Source organism: Calypte anna, chromosome Z (assembly GCF_003957555.1).
Source record: "Calypte anna isolate BGI_N300 chromosome Z, bCalAnn1_v1.p, whole genome shotgun sequence".
Taxonomy (NCBI): Eukaryota; Metazoa; Chordata; class Aves; order Apodiformes; family Trochilidae; genus Calypte; species Calypte anna.
The window spans coordinates 41,671,521-41,695,714 of record NC_044274.1 but is presented as its reverse complement, the minus strand read 5'-3'; the positions used below and the strand labels follow the sequence as shown (position 1 = coordinate 41,695,714).

The following is a 24,194-nucleotide window of genomic DNA, read 5'->3' as shown; positions in this document are numbered from 1 at the left end:
GAAGGCTGGAGCTGACATAGACAACAAGATAATGAGCATTTTAATTTATTTTGTTTTTCTGAATTTTTTTCCTTTGTTTCTCTAAGGAGAAAAATAGATTATTTATGTAATCAACATGCAAATAGATTGCTTGTGAAGCTGTGAGATTTGACAGTAATGACATGAATGTTCTTTTCTGTAAAGTACAGACAACAAGACTTGGAAGCTGTGTGTTGTAGTCTACCACTGTTATGTCTAAGAGTGTAAGATTATCCAGTTGTCTCTCTCTCTTCTTTTTCCCTCTCCTTCATGCATCATTCAGACATATCAGTTGCAAAAATACCATTTGTTATAAGGTACTTATTTCCTAGGAATTTCTGAGTGGTCATCAAGCAGCTAATAGTATGAATATGAATCTATGCTCACTAAGGGGAAAAAAGGCAAATAAATGACATCTATCATAATTTGACACGTATGTAAACTGGTAGTGCTGCCAGCAATAACACCAAAACCCTAGGAGAACTTGAGATGATCTTCCTTCTCTTGCATAGTGCTTAGACTTCATCTTGACGTGGCTAAAACACCTTTTAAAATTACTAAAAATAAGAAAACATATTCTCCACAGGCGAGATACATGCTGTTATTTAATACTGAGAACTAAATTAGCTCTGTTTGTAATGTGATATTTTAACTGTTTGAAGGATTTCTAATCTAATGGACATTACTGAAAATCAACTAAAATAATTAATTTAGAAACTTATGACTGGGCAGTAATATGTATAACCTAAATGGGGAGAAAAGTTGCACAGATATTAATGAGAATAGAACCTGTGGCTTTAAGATTAAAAATTGGTGTAACTCGCAGTCTTGCAAGATTTCTACTAATATCTTAGGAACAGAGATGCATTGAACTTTCTGTGCTTAAGTAAAACATCAGTCTGTTATGCACCTTTCCTGAATTACAGTGATGTAATTTTCAGTTTCATACTTTTTTTTTTTTTTCCTTGTCATGAGAACAAAATATAGTGTATTGGAATTTTCTGTTGTATTTACCCCCTTCATTACTTTTAAAAAAATCAGTCTTTCTTAAATTCTTTTCTTTATAGTTGGTTGATTGTTGAATTTTGGTCTTGATAGTCACAGCTGTGCCTCATCTGGCACATACATATTTATTTTAAATGCTGTGTGATAAAAATCTTAATCCTTAGAGGGTGATGGCTAGATTTCAATATTGATCTTATTCATGTAATTTTTTTTACACATTCTCACTAATAATGCATCCTTGCCATATATACATAATTTTTCTTTGTGTTTCAAGTAAAAGAATTTCTAACTGCTATCTTTAAGTGGATAATTCACCAAGAATAGATAATCAAATAGATTACAAGTGCTTCTGTTGTTTTGTTTTTTTTTCTTTTAAATAAGGTGAGGTTTTTGAATGAATTCAGTAACATTTTTAAACTTAAAGAGTTTAGAGGATAGTGTGGGAAAAAAGAACTCAGTCTTCTGCAGTTCATAAACCAGATAAATTAAAATATCTTCACCTGTTTTCCTTAGAAGATGAAATTAAAACCATGTAAAAGTAGAGGTAAACCCTTTCTGTCTTCTATAACATTGTTAATTAATTAGGTTTCAATTTTGATCTGGAGAAACTAAAGCTAATCTTTTTGTCCTAGACCTTGTAACGTTTCAAAACCTTATCAACTGATTATACTCTAGAGGGGTTAAAATAGTACTAGCTTGCCTCATTATCTGCACTTGAAAATCTTCAGCTTGCTGTGCAAATCTATATTAAAGCTCATTTAATGGGTTCAATTGAAAGAAGCATAATTCTACCTTCAAGCATTAATTAACACTAATAAATTTTTCTTAACTTTTCTTCCTTCACCTGATTGTATTATTCTTCTCAATAAAATGCAGCTATTAAATAAAGACAAATGTATACCCACATTATTGCTATCTAAACACTTTATTTCCAGTAGTGTATAACCTTGATTATTCATGTGTAATGGGGGACATGAGGATAATTTTAGTAATAGGGAGTTGGGATGAATGTGTTAGTAGTGATGAGATTATGCGAAGTTTATAAAGTCTTAGTAAAAAAAGTTTCTCTAGTGGATGAATAGATACTGCAAGCAAAGAATATCTGAGGACATAGAAACTTTTTTTTTCTTTAAAAGGGATCAATCTTCAGTTCTGAAACTTGTCTGTTTTCTGTATCCCTTTTGAACTGCATCAGTGAATTATAATGTCTGTCTGCTTGCCATTCTTCGTAGTTTTCTCATAGAATTAAGAGAAAGATGTCTGTCTTATTAAGGAGCTGGTCTGTGTGAGAAAGATGAGAGAAGTGTATTTATTATTAGAATAGCTGAAAGCTGCTGATTCTGGTTTATTGATAGAAAGCTATCTGAAGTAGATGACTATGGCTTATACCTGTGGGCATGTTTATCTGAAAAAATTAATAAGCTGTGAATTACAGTGTACCTTTATAGCTCATTAGTATTTTTGTGTGATTTCCCAGTAGGAATGTTTTCTCTACAAGTTCAAAATGTGTTTCTGTGAGGTAGCATATTCCATTTTGGGAAAGTTTTCCTACTTAATCTGCAAAAAAAATTATCTTTATTGGATCTTTGCACAGGTGTGCAGTAAATCCATCCTTTTGACTCTGTAGCCAAGCTTGAAGCTGGCTAGGGCTTCTAGCTCTGTGTTATTCAGCCTTTGTGTTCTTCGTAGTGTTTCTATAAAGATAGCCTGAAATGATAGCTGGACTTGGATTAGACAGGAAAAAGTACAGTAAGTAAAAGTGATGTCTCTTCTTGTCTGCTTGTTCTGTTGGTTTGAAATGCTTGACTCTTATGTTAGCAGAGCTCAGTATTCAAGCATGGAAAGAAGAGGGAGATCATCTTTATGATCTCATTCATCCTTTGGGGAGCTGGTATCTATTTTGGGAAATTTCTTGTCCGGTAAGAGTTGTTATTATGTAGCCAGTTAGTGCTACGATAAGATGACCTTTTTTGTGTGATAAAATTACTTCTAAAGCCATTGGAAACTATTAAGAGTGGAGGCAGCTTCTTAACTGTGTCCAGTATATTATCTGGTTTCTGTAGTGACATTTTTTTTTTAAATTGTGAAATCAGTTTAGTTTTCAGGGGGACACACTCTATTTTATTCCCCTTTTAAGGAGATTATTGATATCATTTCCTCTTCCTTGAATACAAGTATATTTTCTCAAGTTTAAGAAAACAGGTTTTTCTTAAGGGTCAGGTAGAGGAAAAGAGCATGCAGTGCCCTTTGAGATTTGATTCTGCCTTCACCAACCTGCTGCCCACACAGAGAAAGGAGCTTGTCAGAAAAGTTGATCATAGCAACAGCTGTTCTTTATTTACTACACCTGATCTGGCAGCATTGATGTATGTGAGTGTATTGAAATTTTGCTGTGTCAGGAGTAGATGCTAGTAGGTATCATTTCCTGCAGATCTCACATAGCCATGCATGCTTCTAGAGACAGAGGCTAACTCACACTGACAACCTTGTATAGGCCTTGCTGAGAAGGAAGTGAGGGAAAAACCCAGCTAGTTCCATCAAACTCATGGAAGAGAATGAAGAGAAAAGCTCAGTTTAGTAGATTTTAATTTTGTGTTTTGAGATTAGTACAGGGAGTAGTGCGTGAGAAGATCCTTTGGATTTTCTGCTGCCTTACCCAGAGGGGGCTAGGCCACTTCTTTCAACATATAGCTGCTAAAAGAGAGGAAAGAGTCTAAGTATCTGTGTTGAATAGGGCAGCTATACGATACTGTGTTCTAGGTCCTATAGAAAATCCAGTCTGTCTTGGTGCAGAGAAACACTAGACAAAAGAGGAAAGGTCATTTATCTAGAGCAACTGATGGTTAAGGTGATGTTAGAGCTGTGTTCAGATTATATTGTCAGTGTTTGCTGTAGTTTTCCTGAGAGCTGTCACATCCACAGTAGAGTAAAATGGACATTTAATCGCTAAATCTAGCAAATGCATTAATGTAATACATGCTGTACATGCTGTACTGAGAGAGGTGCTCAGTTTATTGTGAAGCTACAGCTTTTCATTTTTGGCATGCTGTCTCATTTTCATGTTAGAAGTGTAATTTTGTGAAAATCTGACTCTAAAACATTGCCTCCTAACAGGGTAAGGAGCCCCTATATCCCTTGTTTCAGAGATGGCAAACCTATTGTGGATGTGCCAGAAGCAGTATTTGCCTCCACTGTCAGTGAAAAAATGCAGCTGCTGCTGGTGGTTTTCACTGCACCTGTGCAGCAGAAGAGATGCAAAGTACTGTAGGATATCATAAGAAGTGAAAAGAACAGTAGAGCTTTGTTCTTAGTTGATGAAAGAAGGAATGTGCTGCAGTGTTGTTGTAAGGAGCAGCCTTAGTGGAATGAAATGGTGCACATTAGGAAAAAAGAAAAATTGCCAGTGATGTGACCTACTTAGCAGATTGCTTGTTGGAGATTGTTCCTTCGTTTCTTGTGAAAGTGAGGTGCTCAAGTTGCAAGACTGACTTATATACTGTATAAAGTCACAGTTTGTTTCTACCACATGTTCAGATACTAAGGTGGTCTGCTGAAGATAGCAAGCTTTGCTGTGGACAGCAAATTCATCACATTGGACAAATACGAAGAGGGCAATAGGGAACATGGTGTCTATAATAGATTATATTATTCATTAATCAATGAGTAGGATGAGAATTAATAAACCAGACCAACTCATAGTAGAGAAGTACATATTGCCTACCTTAAGGATATAGTCAGCTGCTTGTATTTCTGGTCTGCTTCTTAGTAGAACCATTCTACTTGATCCTCATAAAAAAGGGCAGTGTTTTAAGAATGGTATCCTTTTATACATCCTGCTTGCAACTTCATTCTTTTTCACATAAACAATTCTTTAAACAATTTAATCTAAATGAGTCCTGTAAAGCATGGGATGAGACAAGGAAGAAGACACAAGCTTCTGGGGTTAGGAAAATCAAGTGAGCTCTTCTGCTACAATGCCCCTGATTTTTAGGGTTGGTGTTTATTTATTTATCTATTTATTTTTATTGTATCTGAGATTGTTGTAGTAGAATGACAGAATTGATGATGGTATAACCACACAGAACAACTAATGTGTGAGTTATATTTTAATCCATTATGTGCCAGTTACTATATTTTCCTGGCTTTTTTTCAGTCCTTGTTAAGAGTGAGGTTTGGAATTGAATAGCTGAACTGTGAATTCAGGCATCCTTTGGAAAGGTACTGCAGAATTAGGTAGGGTGGAGGGCATTATACTTTTGGAGCACGATGGATTTGAAAATAAGTTGTGTTTTAAATTGTATCTAGCTACTGCCATTTTGACAGTAAAAGGACACCATACAGACTGCAAAAATGTAGCAGATGACTTGTATAGCATATGGTTACCTTTTAATGAATTATTTACGTAGAACTTCTGTTCATCCTACATTTGAAAATAATTAAAGAATCTAATGAATAATCATGAGATGAAAGAGACCAGATCTCTAGTACTAATTTTTTTTCTTTTGTGTTTTTCTTTATTTGGAAGGACTACATGAGAGTATGTTTGGGGACGTTATTTGTTAAACATACATATGAATGTTCGAGTTTGGAATAATGAGGATTAATAAAGTCTAAAAAATACAACAAGAAGTTTGAAAAAGCTAAATCAAGGAAATCCATGAAATGGTACTGGCACAGTCTTAGTGGTGTCTAATTATTGTTCAGTTCCTATTACAAAAATATGAAAGATGGAGGAGAGGAAAGGAAGTTAAGGGTGTGGTAAGTAAACCTCAGTTACTTGGTGGGGAAAAAGAGGTGATAAAAGGGAAATGTATAAATGTTTAAGTAGATAGTTTTAGGAGGTTTATTTTAACATTTAGTTGGTAGTAAAATTTCATGTATAAAAAACATTTTGTTTCTGCCAAAGGTGTCAGACTTTCATTAAGAAAGTCTGCATGGGAGTAAAAGCTTCAATTTATTTGCCAGTTTCAGTTGTTTGGGGTTTTCTTGTTGGTTTTTTTTTTTTGTTTGTTTGTTTGTTTTTTTGTTTTGTTTGTTTATTTGTTTTTTTAATGTGGTATATTTGAAGCATACTACTGCCCAGAGAAACCTGCTGATTAAGAATGTAGTGAAGAAAGCATGGAATGTAATGTTTATTTGTTACTCTAGCGCTTTTGCTAGTGGAAATTGAATGCATATGCCTTACTTGTAGTCACAGATAGACACCTTTAATATTGCTGTGGAGAGACTCAAGTTTTTTGTAAAGTGCTTCAGCAGCCAGTGACAGAAACAAGGTGCATTGCTGCATTTTCATATCACTAGCAGCAGCAGTGAAGGAAATGTGTCAGTTTGGCATTTCAGCTCAAATGATTTTTAGAGATGTTTTGATAAACTAGCAGTACATATTTGAGTTAATGTCTTGACATGAAATAAAATCTGCTATTATTTACATTTACAAGACTGTATATAAGAAAGGGTGCAGTACTGATTCAGCAATGCCATCTGAGCAGATTTCAAACTGCAGAACAATGGGTGGTTGGTTTAGGTTTTTTTTTTACCTTCGCCATCCTAAATATGTAAAAATCTGGTGAACACTTAATGGAGTAATGGCATCTACAGCTGTTGCTTTTTAGTAGTTTCTTCATGTTTTTTATACATAGGATAAAAGGAAAGTCACTGAAGACTTGGAAGTTCAGTGATGGTATTTGCAGCATCAAACCAACCTGAACTCTTGTTAGCTGTATCCTAAGATTCTTTTTGGAAGCAGACTCCTACCATTAAATTTTGCTTTTGTTTCCACTGTTGTCTCTGTATGGTAGTGTGCTATTGGAATTCACACTGATTAAAAATGAATTTAAAAACTTTTTTCATAACTATTCCTATGAAATATCAGTAAAGCATAATATCCCATTGCCATGAAAAGACTGAGGTGTTCAGAGCTAATACAGAAAAAGGACTATTTTCTCCTTTCAATTCTGATCTGTAGTTTGTGGATCTCATTTTCTGTTTGACTTAGCATATGAGTTTTCTTTCTCTGCAGGCTGTTATGAAGGTATTTTTAAAAAGTAGGTTTTGTTAGTAAGCCTATCAAGTGCCTCAGTTTGGCACTGTTATGGAAGGAAAGAAATAGTATCATATTTTAACTAAAGAGATGCCATGGGAAAGGATAAAAATGAATACTGGACTGACAGTCCTCTTAAACATCAAACAACCTGCTCCATCAGGTCATGGTGTTTCTTTCTTTGTAAATACTGTTGCCTGGAGCATTCTAGGCTCCAGTATACCAAGGATACTCTTTGATTCTCCTCAACTTAACAAAAGGGTAACATCAGATTCCTTTGGCTTTCAAGAGAGTAAATGAACTTCTGGAGTACATTTTTTTTTCTTGTATTTGGAAGTTTGTCTATGGAAAAATCTTTTGAAGTGTATGCTAGTGGTTTGTTTGTTTTGTTGGTTTTTGTTTTTTGTTCTTTTGTGTATTCAAACAAGTACTGCTTCAGTCAATGCAAAATATAAATTTGAGATTGTTCTGTTCTGTAGCATTAGCCTATGTTTTGTGGAATCTTCACAAAACCAGTAGATACTGTTTGAAGAGATGTGTTCCTGATAAGTATTTCTTGTATGGTGAATGTCAAAATAACCACAGCTGGGAGGTTGCCCTATGTGTTGATCGGGTATGGTTTTTTCTGCTGATTTGCTTGCCTACAAGAGTAAGGGAGTCTTTTAGGAGCACTGGTTGTATTCGCTGCTGTGAGAATCAATCTTTGTTCTCTCCTTCCTGTTATCCAAGGTAATTCATAGGTTGAGAAAGTGCAAAAACAGCTGCACAGGCAAAGGCAGATGATAATTTACTTAATTGTCTGTAGCTCAGAAATTCTTCTTTATGACCCTTATTTCTACCCAGTCATGGCTCCTGAGTAATACTCATAGTTTTTTTCCCTTCTTTATAAGCATGTGAAATGAGCAGATATGAGAGTAAAAGTTCAATTCATTTAGGGGAAGAGATAAGAGCATACAAAGTGGTAGCCAACAAAAATGCTTTGAAACATTACAGGATTTTTTCAATGCATGTAAAACTTACCTAAAAATTGGTTCTCTACTGCTGCAGTACACAGCTTAGTAGACTACTCAGGTGAGTTTGCTGCTTAGTGATTGATGTGGCATATTTGCCTTTTGACTGATTTGGAATCTTAAGTGGGTCAGTTGTGGGGATACGTAGTTAGTGTGCAAGTCTGATTCAGGAAAATCTGTCCGATTATCCTGCAAAATAAGTAGCTTATTTGAGAGTAAAATTTCATCTCAGTGATATGAAACATTTGAAATAGCTAGTTGCACCTTTGTACCTGCATGTCTCTATTAATCCTCCAAATTGTTGGAAAACATCCTATTCCAAGCAGGACCCCACAGATCTTTGATTTCACTTAACAGATACACATATTCTTACCAGTTTGTGCACGGTTTATAGCGAAACTAGGGAATAACATGTTGTAGTTTATGTACTCAAAAACCAGATGCCTCCAGGAGCTGTAGCTGCACTGCAGGATTTCATGAGAGTGTGTATTTGTGAATTTTTAACTCTGTTATAGCTAATAGGTTCTTTCTGATAGGTGGCATTTTTAAGGGTGTTCCTCAGCTATAGACTTTGTCTTGATAAACGTTAAACAAATAGTAATGAGCTGGAAGGAAGACTCAAAGGAGCTGCTTACTCAATTCTATTGAGGATCTGGGGAATGGGAGGCAGGCAAACAAAGTAACTGATGTTTTCCATGGTAATGTAGATCATACCTTTTTAAAAATGCAGTTAAATAATCTCTGCCAGCAACAATTTGTTTCTGTAGCTGTAATAATATATCTGAAGAGCGAGTATTTTGTTTTTTGAACATTGAAAATTGAGCCTAGTGCTTGATTTCAAAATGTTAAAGGGAGCCCAGAACACCTGTTGATAATGAACTGGCTGAAGAAGGTTTAAGCACTGGCTTATGTATCTGAGCAAAATTTCATATGAATTTCTGAACGTGAAATTTATTTAGTTTTTATTTGGATGAAATGGAAGAATGATTGAATCTCTGGTGCCAGTGCTGTAAAGTGCTCTTGCCAGGGGAGTTTGTATAAAATAAACATGCATGCTATAGGATGAAAGATTAAGTTATCATCTAAACACTGTCTCAAATGCAAGGGTTTTTTTTCAGGTTTTTTTTGTTTGTTTGTTTTGTTTTTTGTTTGTTTTTTTTTTTTTGTGGTCCTTGATGGGTAGAATTGATGACATCTGAGGCAAAAATCCAAGATATGAAAATATGAACTTGAATTTTCTCTCTATTTTTTCTCATTTTTCCATTATCTTCAGTTGACATTGACTCTCTTCTCCATGTTTTTAGACATCACTGTTAAAAAGTACATAGTTCTATACATTCTTTAAATTCCACTATTACTGCTGTTGAATGTGAAGTACAAGAATGGTATTTATTTTTTCTTAAAGTGAAATTTTAAAATGAGGAAGGAAAAATATCCTTCATGGCTCCCTGCTCTATTTACTAAACATCTGTGTCTGTAGTTGTTTGTTTGCAATATTTGCTACACAGGTTATCTGGATTACATTGCCTTTCTCATACATTTCTCAACCTGTTGCAGGATTTGTTCTTGTTTAGACTAATTTTCTGCTATGTAGTGTAGCATGGAGTTGGGGTTTGTTTTTGTCTTGTAAGAAATGTTACCATATTTTTAACAGTACAGATAGAAGTAGTGATCAGAGGAAATGGTTCACAAAATTAATGAATTGAATTGTGTTCACAAAATTAAAAAAAAACATTAGTTTTCTAAAGACAGAGGAACAATGTATAGAAAAGACTTGGAGTTGGTGGTAGGAGAAGAAATAGGACAAAAATATTTGGAAGTAAGGTGGGGATGTGATGTGTAGAGTAAGAAATGTGTACAGAACAGAGTAAACTTTCAAAGTACTTTTGAAAAGTTATAACAAATCTCTTAAAAAATAAATGAAACAAAGAGTGAGAGATAGTCAAAGAAATTGATTACTGTTTTTTTTTTTGTAACTGAACACAGATAAATTTCATAGAACATCTTCAAATACATTTTCACATGCCTTACTATCATACTAGGTTACTAGCAGTTTAAATGTTAATAAAGAAATTGTATTGACAAAGTTAGTCTTACAGTACAGTTTCTGAAATTAATTCGTTTTATGTGATTTAACTCCAATAATTCTCAAGAAGGTAGTTTATTGGCTATTAAAGTAGTTGTCAACTGTTCTGGGCCCCTAGTTGCCCAGTTGTTCTAGTTGTCCAGTTCTGGGCCCCTCAGTTTAAGAAGGATGTAGAGGTCCTGGAGCAGGTCCAAAGGAGGGCAACCAGGCTGGTGAAGGGACTCGAGCACAGGCCCTATGAGGAGAGGCTGAGAGAGCTGGGGCTGTTCAGCCTGAAGAAGAGGAGGCTCAGGGGAGACCTCATTGCTGCCTACAACTACCTGAAAGGAGGCTGTAGCGAGGTGGGAACTGGACTCTTTTCACAGACGACCTTCAACAAGACAAGAGGACACAGTCTTAAGTTGTGCCAGGGGAGGTTTAGGTTAGATATTAGAAAGAATTTCTTCACGGAGAGGGTGATTAGGCTATGGAATGGACTGCCCGGTGAGGTGGTAGATTCTCCGTCCCTGGAGACATTTAAAAAAAGACTGGATGTGGCACTCAGTGCCATGGTCTAGCAACTGCTCCGGTGGGTCAAGGGTTGGACTAGATGATCTCTGAGGTCCCTTCCAACCCGGCTAATTCTATGATTCTATGATTCTGTTGCAACATAGTGAAACAGAAAGGTCAGAGATTTACTTTGTGCTCTGTAATTATGCAGAGTACAGAAAAGAACATTAGTATTTTGAGGAGATACCCTCAAAAATACACCATGGTTCTGTGGTTATTGTTTTGTAAGCAGTTCCCTTGTGCAGTGTGGATGCTCAGGATGCCAGTGCACTGAGACTTTTCAAAAGGCCAAGGAAGTCTTGCTTACCCCTGTACTGCTTGCTCTCTCCTTGGGACTGTGACATAGAAAACCTTGTGTAGTGAATTAGTCTGGGCTCACTGGTAGCATAGCTACCTTTTTTTTGCCCTAGATTTACAGGTAGGAAGTGTGGGTTTAAAATAAATGGTTGTTGAATAATACCTCAAATGTATTAGTTTTCATGTTTTTCTCAGCATATCTTCACGCTTTTTTTTTCTCCAACATGCAGAAGAACCATATTTACTAATTTGGAGGCTGGGGATCCTAATGTATGTTTATCAGCAGTACTGTAAAATAGTCTAAAGCTATATCCTCTTGTTAATTTTTTTTTTTTTGTGGTTGTTTTTGAACACATTTCATGTAGCTTGGGTATTACAGACAAAGCAGTTGTGTTTTTGTCTGCAGATAAAAACATCTCTTTCTTACTATAGGTATAGTGTTACTGCTAGGAAAATATTCTAGGCAAACATTTTACGAAGGGAAGACACAAAAGTAGGTGAAATTAAAACGGACTCCTAAAGAAAAGTGCCGTCTTCTAACATGCATTTAAAAAGGGGGGGGGGTGTTCTAAAACAAACATCATAAGACTAGGATGCAAGTGCTAAACAAATGAAGTTTGGATTTTTTGAGGCAGTGAGATTTTGTTATATGTGAATACATCAAGGCGTTGTCTGTGTTGAAATGCATTCTTTTCCTTGAGCTGTACATTTAGTTAATTGCCTTTTTACAGCTATTTTGTATCATAGACTTTTCAGTTGCTTCATTTAATAGTTATTTCTTATTATCTTCATAAATTCTCTATATTTTTGAACTCAGCTTTTTTTTCTTCAGTTTTGGTAAGCTTAAATTGCAAGTGAGGCAGTATCCTAATATATTCTTAATCCAGAATCACTAATACAACTTCTGCAAATTACTGTCTTTATCTAAGTTCTGCATTTATGGGCTCTTCTGTTTAGTAGCAGCCACATCTTCAGTTCCTCATTTATTTTACTGTGTCATGTATTCATAAAGGTTTGAGTTTTATTAGAGTACCAGTGAAATTCGAATAATGCTGTAGAACTACATACACTGGATTCTTACATTGTGTAGGTCTAAAATGCACAGGTCTAAAATTCAGTACATGCATGTTCTTTAACAATTGCTTTTTTTCTGTAACATTTTTAATTTAAATAGAGACTCAAAGGACAGCAGCAGGAGATAAGCAACTTAATACAGAGAAAAAATGCTGTGGATGAGGAAAATGCCCGTTTGAAGAATGAATTCAGTAGCTTGAACCAGAAATTTAAAGATAAAAGGCAAGAACTTAAGGTATATTGACTTGTACATAGTTTCATAAGACTGCAGCTTTGAAGTAGTTCTTTAAGCAGTGTCAGACTTTGTGGCACAGAAAGTGACAAGCTTGGAGAAAAAATTGCCTTAGGCCTTGCTGTACCTTACTGTTTTCTCACGTACCAACTCTGAGAAGGATGCTTTAAAGCCAAGAATCCAAGCTTTATAACTTTCAGATAAATAGTTAATGATGGAAATGGAGCAAAGAAAGTAGGAGTGTGAAGATGTGGCTTCTTGTAATTAGATTCTGATGGGACTGGCATTATTAATTGATAAAGCCGAGGTCTGGGAGGATATGTCTGTGTGGGTCTCAAAAATAGCTGGGGACAGCATCAAAGGCAGCTTGATCAATTAATGGGCTCTTTGCAAATGTGTACTCATCAAAGCTGTCATCCAGCTAAAAAATATGACCCTTCCACCTGCATGAAAGAGGCCAATAAAAGTACACAGGTGACCTTGGCCATCAAATATAGAAGAAGCTGCTGTGAGAGTAAAACTGCACAGTTTATATTTGCTGATTAGTTATCACTTTTTTTTGTTTATCGGCCCTTGTGGTACTGTTCTACAGGACACTGAGGAGTGTGCACAGAAGAGGGAAGAGCAAAACAGACTGGTTATAAAAAGCCTGGAGGAGGAAAATAAGAGATTAAATACATGCTGTGCTGACCTGCTAAATGACCTGGAGAAACTGAGGAAGCAGGAGGCACAATGGAAAATACAAAAATCTGGCAATGATGCCCAAATAAAGGTACAAAGTGGAATGGACTAAGGATGTTATTTCAGAGTTAACTTCTCTGCATATTTGCACTACAAGTTATTTTCTTTAAATAATAAGTTATATATTCAAATGTACCAGTGGGGACTTGCATTCATTTACATTTCTTCACTTAAGACCCACAGCTTTTTAAAAATTGATGTTGCAAAGCTGGAATCTGACTTCAAATAGCAATCTTAGAATGCAATCATTAAAAAAGAAAAGATACTGTATTTTAAGATAAAATACATGTATGTGAAATGATGAAAGCACAAAATATTATCATTCAAATTTTTTCCAATGTCTAATCTCCTTACCTGTAATGTGTTTGCAGTAGATCTGATATTTGTTGTTTTCAAAGAATACTTTAAAACTTTTTAACACGTTTTGAATAAAATGTGTTCTAGCCTCCTCAGGACTCCATTCTGTGAGGGGCCTTATTGTTGTATGCAATATATTAAAGTTATTCTCACTACTTATGATAAAACAAAAAAGGAAATAATAGAATACTTGTAAAGAATATTGTAACTTCTACTTAAATGGTACTTTGCCTTGCTTCCTGGTGAAAATTGGCAAGTTCTTTATAAATTCTTGTGAAATGTAAACCACAAACACTGTGCCACAGTGTTTGATGGCTGCATATGTGTTTCTAGTTAGTGTATTCTTTTATTCTTTTTGTTTACATGCCTAATGAACACTCACAGTACTGTGCTTTTTTACACTATCGAAGGACATAACCTTCAGGTATATTCAGTGCAATAACTGTCTTATCCAAATCTTGACCAGAAAGGTTTTTTCCTCCACTATCAAGTCAGAGATTTTGATGATATTTCTGATTGCTGTGTTGATGGAAGCCCTTTGTAAAGCACTTCATTCAGATCTGTTAACATGGGAAGAAAAGTTCTGGCAAATTGAGCCCTTTGGAGTGGTTATGATGAAAGGATTATAGAATTCCCAGGACAACAAGTGGGCTTGTTGATAATGGGGGGAAAATCTAGTGTTTACTAAACTGATTTAATAATTTTTAAGTCATCAAATGTAGTGCTTGTAACATTGGATAAATTACTGAAAATCATCTTTCCCATTGTTACTTTCAATGAAAACAGAATAATTATAACTAAGATTTCCTGAAAGAGAAGTGTGTTTTAGCCATATGATTTTAGGGATGAGAATAAGTAGTGTTGGTGTTTGAAAGATGGGTCACAAGGAGGTCATTAGGGTGCTTATATTGTGAAAGAGAGAACTTCTTGGGGTGTATATTCACTGAGCCAACTAGGAGGAACACAAATCAGGGTTTGTTTTTCTCAAAAAAATGAGTAACTTACTAAGGAAATAATAATGGCGGCGTTGGCTATAGTGACCATAAAATCGTGACAACCAAGATCCTGACACAAAGAAAGGAAACTAATGCGGTACAGACCTGTAATTAAGAAGGAGACTTACTTTTCAGGTTGTTCAGGGAATTGGTAGGTGGAATCCTGTGAGAAGCAGCACTGGAGGGTAGAGGAGCTTAGGAGAACTAACAAAGAGATCTTCCTCCAAGCCTAAGTCCACCCTGATACTCAGAAAGACAAGTGGGTGATTTATCCAACTTGTATCATCCACAAGATCAACTTGTCTAAACAGAATTAATCACTAAACTCCAGTGCAGGGCAAGGGTAGAAGGCAGTATTCAGGAAGTGGAAGGAGTGAAAGCTACAAAGGAGGAGTTTGGAAATGTCTGGGCGCTCAGGGTTGGTAGTTGAGACTTGCAAGTGGTGACAGGTGTAAGAAGAGTTTCTTGCACTGCTTACAGTAGTAAGTCATTGAACAAAGAGAAAAGTGGCTTGTTTCTGAAGAGGAAAAATGAATTAGTGACAGTAGGTAATAGATACAGAAGAAGTACTGAATATCATCTTTGCCTTTGTCTTGTCCAGCAGGATTCCTCCAGGTCTTTGTGCCTAGAGGCAGAGCTCAAGAAGTACTTCAGAGGGTGGAATTGGGGCATACCTGGCAGAACTTGACTAGTTACGCATCCATTGGACCAGATAAACTGTGTCTAAGGGTGCTGAAAGTTTTGGCTAATGTCACTGTCAGGCTGTTGCTGTCATCTTTTAAAAATAGTAGAGATCAGGGGAGGTCTCTATTGAAAAGGATAATCTTAAGAACAAAGGCTGATTTCCCTCACTTCTGTCCCTGTGAAAGTCAAAAAGAAAGTCATCTAGGAGGCAATTTTCCTAATTGAGAAAGTAACTAGAAACAGTCATGTATTTACCAAGGGTAAATTGTTCCTGAGAAGTCTAATGGTCGTTTGTGGTAGAATTATGTCTCTGGACAAGAAAAGAGCTTGGATGTAATTGGCTTTATCAAGATTTTTGATGCTTCCTTGCTGTATTTTTCCACCCCAGATAGGATGTTACAACTGTACAGGTGGACAGCAACATGTTTAAAAGAACTATTTGGATGTATGGATTTAGAGAGCTGTGGTTAATAGGCTTTGCTCTTGTCCGTAGACTGGTATTAAGTGGTTTACTGCAGGTTCTATCCTGAACATCTCTTGTTTAAAACCTTTTTTTAATGACATGGAAGAGAGGACAGTGGGCATCCTTGTCCAATTTGCAGACAGCCTCAAATAGGGAGGGAAATGGATATGTTTGAGGACTCTGCTGCCGTCCAGGCTTAACGGAAATGGGCTAACATGAGCCTTAGCCAAGACAAATTATGAGTCTTTCCCTGAGAAGGCAGAGCCCTGCAGCCATATAGAGACTGGGGATTATTTCTGGGGGACAGTCCTGGGCAGTGGTTGAGAGTGAACCTACACTGGAGCCAGCCCTATGCACCCAGGCAGCAATGACATCCAGCAGCATCTGGAGAGGCATAAACAAGGCATGGCCATGAGAACCAGGGGACAGTGTCTAGATTACTACAGCATTTTTGAGTGCAGTATAAGAAAGAAATCAATAAGATGGCTGAGGGTGAAGATGGTGAGGCTGGAGACTTTGCCTCGTGTGGAGCAGCTGTAGGACAGGCTGATTCAATCAGGAGCAGGAATGGCTATGGGGCTGGGGCTGTCATCCAGCAGTATCTCCAGCACCAGCAGGGAGGGATGGAAATAGTGCAGCCAGGCTCTTTACAGCTTTGCATGGCAGAAAATTGAGAGGCAGTGCAAGCTGAAAGAGGAAAAGCTGAGGGTGGAGATAAGGATAAGCCTTTTCCCCAGGACAGCTCAGTGGGGCTGTTGTGGCCTATGGAGGTTGATTGAGTCACCTCTCTCCTGAGGAGATTTCAACCCCTGACTTTGAAAAGCCCTGAGCAGCCTGGTCAGATTCCCTGGCTGAACAGGCTTAGGCAGGGATTGTGACTGGAGACCTTCCCAGGTCCCTGCCAGCCTGCATATGTCCATAGGTCCAATGCTCAACACCCTTCCCCTTCTGTGATGTTAGACTAGAGAATACACATTTTTTCTAGTGGATAGAGTGAAATTGGTTATAGCATAAAGCTATTGCAGGGATTGAGAAAGCATATTTAAATTCTGTCTCAAAGAGGCAAATGTTACATTTGACCTCTAGAAAGTAGTAATATATTGCCTTATCTTTTTTTTTTTTTAATACTTTTAAAATATTGATTTGTAAAAGACTATTTTTTGTAGTTCATTAGTGATTTACATATAATCTTCCTAAAAACATTTGCTTGAAAATTGAAGTTTTGTTTCAAACTAGTTCTTCCCTCTGTTCCTGACATTACCCATTTCTGTCACTTGACGTTTGGGAGTCAATATTGAATGGCAGATTAGCTCTGAACAGGATGCTTACAAAAAATAAAGAGGTATACGTATATATATAAGTATAACATTATAATACTACACAATATTGGGCTGCAAGTGATGTGCTGTTATATAGACCCCAACATAATTATCTCTGAAATGCTTTTAAAAATAATTTCTGAGCAAATTCAGTAATGGATTTGTATTGTTCTCAAGTGTTTGTAAAAGTGGTTATAGGTAAAAATAATTTGAATTCAGAAATTGTATTGCCTTCTAAAAGTCAGTTCTGCCTCTCAGCCTTGAGTTTGGGGCATCCTTTTTTGTACATATGTTTCAGTAATGAACAGTATATTTAACAACACTGTAGATGTTGTTGTATACAGACTCTTTAATGTTTTTCTCCTGCATCTGTGGAAAGATAAAATGAAACCTTACCAATGTAAGCTACCTCAACGTTACTTTTAAAATGGGTTTTAAATTACAGAAATGCTATGTCTAAATAAAAAATTGTTTTGGAAAAGTAGCCTTCTGTTCAGAGACTGAGCTAAGTGTTACTAGCCCATTTTTCTCCCAGTCTTTAAACTGTTTTTCTGTGCAGAAAAGTGTCACTTTTGACTTTTGAACACTTTTTTTCCATACCTATGGTAAACTGAATTGGAGTATAAAATTTGACCTTTTCAGACTGAGGAGAAAAAAAGCTTCTATTTCTAGTTTGTCCATTTAAGGAATATTTCTTTAATGATTTGTCATGTTAGCCAAGATCCAAGTGAGTCAGATAACAGGAAAAGACCTCCGGTAAGGTGGTTTATGGATGTGTCTCCATATTTAAGAATGAACTACATGTTTAGTTTTCTTGTTACTTTTTTGTTGGACATTACTCAAGACATTGCCTAATAATGATAAGAATGTCTATTTTTCCAAATCTGGACAGTCACAAAGGGCTTCAGATGTAGACAATGGCATGTATGTCAAACTAACAGCTTTAATTGGTGGTAAAATCAAGTGGAGGTGTTAGGTGAAATCAAAATCTGAAGTCATGTGTGTCACAAGTGGGGCGAAGTTCAGAAAGATATTTTTTCTGTTTTTAAATTCTTCAATTGTATAACTAAAGTATTTTTGACAAAATAATTTTTAACCTCTTCTCTGTATTGTGCCCTGCAATGGATTATGGGAACTTAATCACTGGTAAGACCAGACCTTTTAAAATCTCTACCATGAAAAACCTCTGCAACTCTGTAATATGTTGTGCAATAAAGGCATATAGGATTTATTTACAGAATTTTTTGTCAGCTGTCTAGATGAGGTGATTGAGTGCTTCCTCAGCATGTTGGCAGATGAATCCAAGGTGGGCTGGGAGTGTTGATCAGATCAAGGGTAGGAAGGGTCTACAGAGAGACCTAAACAGGTCGGATCAATGGGCCAAGGCCAAGTGCTGGGCTGTGTGTTTTAGTCACAACATCCCCAGACAATGCTGTAGGCTTGGGGAAGAGTGACTGGAAAGCTGCCCAGTGCAAAAGGACCTGGGGGTGCTGGTTGACAACCAGCTGAATATGAGCCACCAGTGTGTCCATGTGGCCGAGGCCAACAGCATCCTGGCTTGTATCAGGAATATCATGGCCAGTGGGAGAGGTGAAGTGATTGTGCTCCCATACTTGGTACTGATGAGGCCACAGCTCAAGTCCTGTGTTCAGTTTTGCAGTCTGGAGAAGAATCCCTGTGAGGAGAAGCTGAGGGAACTGGGATTTTTTCCTATACATAGCTGTATATATTCCCATAGACCAAAGTAAATATTTACACGCACGTATGTGCGCATCCATATATCTAAATACAGATATGCATATAGTAAATTTTAACTCTTGCTTATACTTTATTGTGTAATACTTTTCAAATCCTTCCTTTTTAGCTTTTGGAAGTTGGTTTGGCAGAGGCAAGAAAACAAATGGAAGAGTTGCGCAGCATATGCAGTGACTTGTCATCTGAGGTAGCTGTGAAGCAGGAAGAACTATCCAGAAGGGATTGTGATGTGATCAGAACTAAGTAAGTATTTCATTACTTTTAAGTCTAAATCTTCCGTTTACAAAGATGTATATTGCACTAGAAGTGTTTTTTTTTTCAACATTGCATTTCCTTTCCATACCATTCTGTTTCACAAGTATAATAGTAGATATCAATTTATGTAGACTCTGACATATTTTGACTTTTAGTTCATTATTATCAGTTTCTGACTAAAAATTACACTTCTCTAATTAGCACTGGATTAGAGAACTACCACTGGAAGTAACAAAATACCAATATTATCAGTGATACAGACATGTAATTGGAGAGGCTAAGTGTCCTAAATTTGGGAGAGCTTTAAGCCTAACTTGAACTTTTTAATTAGAATAAAATCTGATGAGTCAGTAAAAAGTCTATATAGTCTTTTGCTAAAGTTTTACTGTGCAGCAACTTAAGCTTCATCTTCAGTCTCACACGCCATTTCTTTACACTGAATTTGTGAGATTATTACTGCGTGTTTAAGTTGTGAAAAGAAATGAAAGACTGAGTGAATATCATGAATTGGCTAGACTACTGAATTCTTCAAAATGTAAGTAGCGCAGAATACAATTGTTAATGAAGTGGATTGTCAGGAAATTGTCCATTTTTCACGTCTTAGTTTTAGAGGCATATACGGTATTTATCACTCTTAGAGCAGACAAATTATATTCCCTTCAGTATCCCCTAAGCTGTGTTTATGCCTGAAAAACTACAGTTGGGATTCAGAAATCATAGATATGGACACTCCTTTTTGCTTTCCAAACAGAAACAATTTTACTATAGGGAGTCAGTGTCTAAGTATTTTGGGGGAATGAATAGAAATATGATTATTTTATTCCTTTGACCTAAATTGTCATCCTAGTATTTGTTGAAATCTTTGCAGGAAAACTGTTTTCTTAATTATTTCATATTTAAAGTTTCTAAAGTTTTAAAAAGTCAAAAATAGGTAAGTTAATCAGAAATTGTATTGAGCAGGCAATCACTGGAATTTGTTTAATTCATCAGTGGACTAATAGTTTTTTTTATCTTCTGAAATTATTCTCAAGTATATGTATTTGCAAAGAAGGCATTTTTTAAAGTCAAGCAATCAAGGTTTGCAAGGTTATTACTTGTTTGCTGCACTTTAGGATATTGCAGGCTGAGTTTTCCAAATCATTGAACTTAAAATTTCTGAAAGTGCCTTTTGCTATTTATTGCAGAACAACATCCTAGCATTTGTCATGGACATCTTGTTTAAAGTTAGAATAAGTACCTTTTTGGAACATAAGGTCTCAACTTGAGGTAACTAAAAGATGGACAACATAATTATTTTAAAGTGTTGGAAGTCTTTTTTTGTTTGTTGTTCCATAGAATCAACCTTAGAAATTAAGGGAAAAGAGTGTGGCAAACTGATCATGTATGTTTTTCTGTGTGTCTAAATGTTTTCCTTCCTAGAGACTTAAATGGTATTGTGATGAGTGATAGTATTTTCTATGTCACTAGCATTTGAGTTATACTTGACAGATTATATATGTATGTATTGGACTAGTATAATTAATATAACATCTGCTAATCTTTCTTAATGAACTGTCTTTGGATAAACGTTCTGGCTAAATGCTTCTATTATGGAAAGAGGCTTATCAGATAGTTTTTGTAAATTAAAAATATCTGTGTATTTTACTGGTTCAGTCATTATCAGTGCAGACTAAGAAGTTCAAATATTTCGTATTTTTCATAGCAGAGACTACTGAAGCTTCTCCTTATCTTCCCTAGGTGTCAGTGCATAGATAAAGCTATTTTTTCTGTTGTTTCTTAATGAAAAAGAAAAAGGCAAAATAATAAAAGTAACCAAAACTCCTAAACAGACTCCTACTTACTTAAGAAAGTGACAACTCCAGAGTTACAGGAAAAAAACTGAGGAGACAATGAAGTCTTTAAATGTTCTCATCTTCTTAGGCCAAGACCTTAGAACTGTACTGGTATTCTGATTGTAGCATTTGGTTTGTCTTTTTTTTAACCAGGTAATTTGTTTGGTTGTTTTTTTATGGTGTCCTTGTTTAAAACTTAGTCACTTTGAATACTCAGTTGTCTTTTAATGCTGGCAGAAAATTAAGTAGTGTGGAAAATAACCCATCTTCCTTACTGTTTCCAGTTTCCCATCTTCAATTTCAAACTTTGGAGCTGAAAAAGACTGATCTGCAAATCTCTCTCTGTTCTCCCCACCACTCTCTCTCCCTCTCCTGCCTGTCTTCCTCACCCAGCCCCTTTTTTGGAAATGAAATAGGAGTGTAGTTGTGATTATGAGAAACAAGCCCTGGAGGAAGAAGGAAGAAAACTGTCTTACTTTATTTGGTGTCTTCTTCTTATGCAATATAGACAGATCCAGAAAAATACTCCTACAGCTGACATTTTGGTAGTATTATCTGAAATTTTTACAGTAGATGCTTAAATAAATGGGAAAGGAAAATCTTTAAGGGTCTGTGTGCAGACTGCTCTGGTGCTCTGTTTCTTGTGCAGTTGTAACTTCTTGTTCTGTTCTGCATATCTGTTTGTTATCAAGAGCTTTTTTTTGTTTGAAAGTAGGTATGTCTGTGGATGCTAGGAAAATAATTTTCCTTAAGTTGAAGTATTTAACAGAAAATTATTAGCAATGAAAATTCTGAAGAAAAGTACTCCAGTCTAACTCTGGTCCTACAGAATATCAGGTGTTTTTGAAAATCCTGCCCGCTGTCAGTAAAAGTCTGTTAAATATTTCTGAGGTCTGGAGGATAAATTTTCTTAGACCAGTGAACAGGCAATATTTTCAGGGTATGTCCTGAACAGTGTGTGTCTTCAAGAAGCCAACATCTTTCTTTGCTGACTCTGTTGTTGCAAAGCACACTTTGCATCACTGAGTTTAGTTTCAAATTCCTGAAGTAGCTATGGAATACATTTCCTTGTTAAATTTTGTGTGTTTGCATTCAGTATGGATTTTCTGGTTGTTTAGAGTCCCTGGTAGCCTTACTGTTTTTGTTGTCTTGAAGAATGTTAGATTTTGCTGATTTTGTTTCTGAAGTTTAACTCCAGTGTTTTATTTTATTTTTTTGTTTGTTTGTTTTAAAATTATGCTTAGTGTCATTATTTAGAACTTGGTATTTACTGCTAAGCGTGCAGTAGTCTGTATCTTACTTTGGTAAGATGCCAAACTCTGAACATGACATAGTAGAGGTTTGAGTGAATCACTCAGACTTGACCCTTGTTGTCACAGATACATAGGAAATACTGAACTGCTTGCTAATATATTAAAATATAATGTAATGTAAATCAGATACCTTCTCCCTATATTCTCACTGGCAGTGTGTACCAGGACTTCATAATCCAAATATATTCCTAATCAATTTATAACCACTTTTTATTGTAACACAATATTGCTTCTTTTTTTGTTGTTGTAGTTCTTTCGTTTGTAATTTTGTTGTTGTTGTTGTTGTTGTTGTTGTTGTTGTCCCTGCTATGGCTGTTTACTTCAATGCTGTAAATTATGAGGCAGTCAGATTTCTACTCAGCCCTTATTTTGCTGCTCTGGGATTTTCAGGTTATTCTTTGCTTTGTGCTGTAAACCATTTGCACTATCTATGCCATTCCCTTGAGAAGCCATAATTCATAGTGCCTGTCACTGTGCTGTATTTCTAAACTACAGGTAATGGAATCTAGAGATTACCTGAACTACCCCAAACCCTTCTATATTCCCTTGGTAACAAGGATAGCTGAGGCATACTGCATCCCATCATATTCACCCGAACCGTGCTGGTGAAACAAAGCCAACAGCATCACCTGATGTGGTGAGTGTAATGGCCATTAACTACATTGACAGCCCAGTTAGATAGCTTCTGGAGTGACGTTAGCTACTTCATTTGCATCCCAGGAAAGCCACAGTTTACTCTTAAACTATTGATATGTACAGCACGTAATGTCTTGTTTTTTTTTAAAAACATTACCCTCAGGATAGGAGGAAACTTAAGTTCACGCTCCAGTCATACGTGATCACCAAAGTTATCTCTAATGAACAGCAGTTTGAATCTTAAATTCTTATTGTTAGTACAATTACCAAATCTTGGAGTCTTGCTGCAGTTAAGTTTGCAGTGTCTTCATGTAGTATCAGCCTTGAAATGTTTAAAGCCAAAGCTGCCTAGGCTATTCTAGTCTTACTTTAGTGGCGGAAATAATTTAGTTATGCTCTTATGTTTTGGTGCGAGCAAAACCTGGCTGTTTTTGTACCACGCTCTTTGTGGATTGATGAGTGTAGCTTACTTTCTGTAAATTTCTTGGTTTCACATTGCATTGGTCTCGGTGTTAGATTACAGAAAGGTGAGACAGGTGAGGGTTTTTTTCTCAGTAATATCTAGTGACTTCATTGTTAATGGGAGTTAAATGCTCTTAGTGTAGGAAGGTATCTCTCTTATAGAGTGCTTAGTAATTTGCTGATTTGATTAAGCATTAATAAGCATATGAGAAGGCATATTAATAGATATTTAGATCAGAAATTAATTTTTATATTGTAACTGTTATACTGATTGTCATGGGGTTGATTTTGTATACTCTCTTTGACCAGGCTTCAAGCAAATTATTAACATAATCACACAGAATTTTGAATGGCTGAGACTGTCAGACACTTCTGGAGCGTGTGTAGTCCTGCTGCTCTAGCAGGTCCAGCCCTGTACTCAAGCAATCTGCACAGGATGGTGTCCACTTGAGTTTGAGTATGTCCCAGAACAGAGATGCTGCAGCCTGTCTTGGTAGCTTGGTCCAATGTTAATCCATTTCTACAGTAAAAAAAAAAAAATGTTTTTCTTACATATAACTAGAATTTCTTTTGGTGTTTTTTGTGCCCATTGCACCTTGTCCTGTGACTGGCCACCACTGAGAGGAGTCTGTCTGACTCTTCTTTATAGACTTCAATCAGGTATTTATACATCTTGATAATATCGCCCTGAACTTTCCCTTCTCCAGGCTGAACAGTTCCAACTTTCCCAGCCTTTTTATGTATGAGAGATGCTCCAGTGCTTTCACTGTCTTTGTGGTCCTTTACTTAGTCCAGCATGTCTGTGTCTCCCTTTTACTGGGGAGCCCAGAGGGGAGCACAGAACCAACATATCTTACCAGTTCTGAAGAGGAGAAAGATCACCTCCCTCCTGCTACTAGGAATGCTTTTCTTGGTGCATTTCAGGTTGTCATTGGCCTTTGCCACAGGGGCACATTACTGCCTCATGATCAACCTGGTGTCTGCCAGGATTCCCAGGGCATTTTCTGACATTTCTTTCCCAGCTGGTCAGCCCCCAGATTGTGCTAGTACATGGGGTTATTACTCCCTAGG

The 24,194-nt window shown here is 36.4% G+C and overlaps 1 protein-coding gene across 1 annotated transcript in view; it reads left to right on the top strand.

Moving 5' to 3' along the window:
- The window catches only part of CNTLN (centlein), a 178,812-nt gene that overhangs the window by 28,883 nt on the left and 125,735 nt on the right, over nt 1-24,194 (top strand). Inside the window, 3 exon segments of the mRNA XM_030467597.1 lie at nt 12,180-12,314; nt 12,904-13,083; nt 18,735-18,868. Of these exon segments, the coding sequence (XP_030323457.1) occupies nt 12,180-12,314; nt 12,904-13,083; nt 18,735-18,868 (449 nt within the window).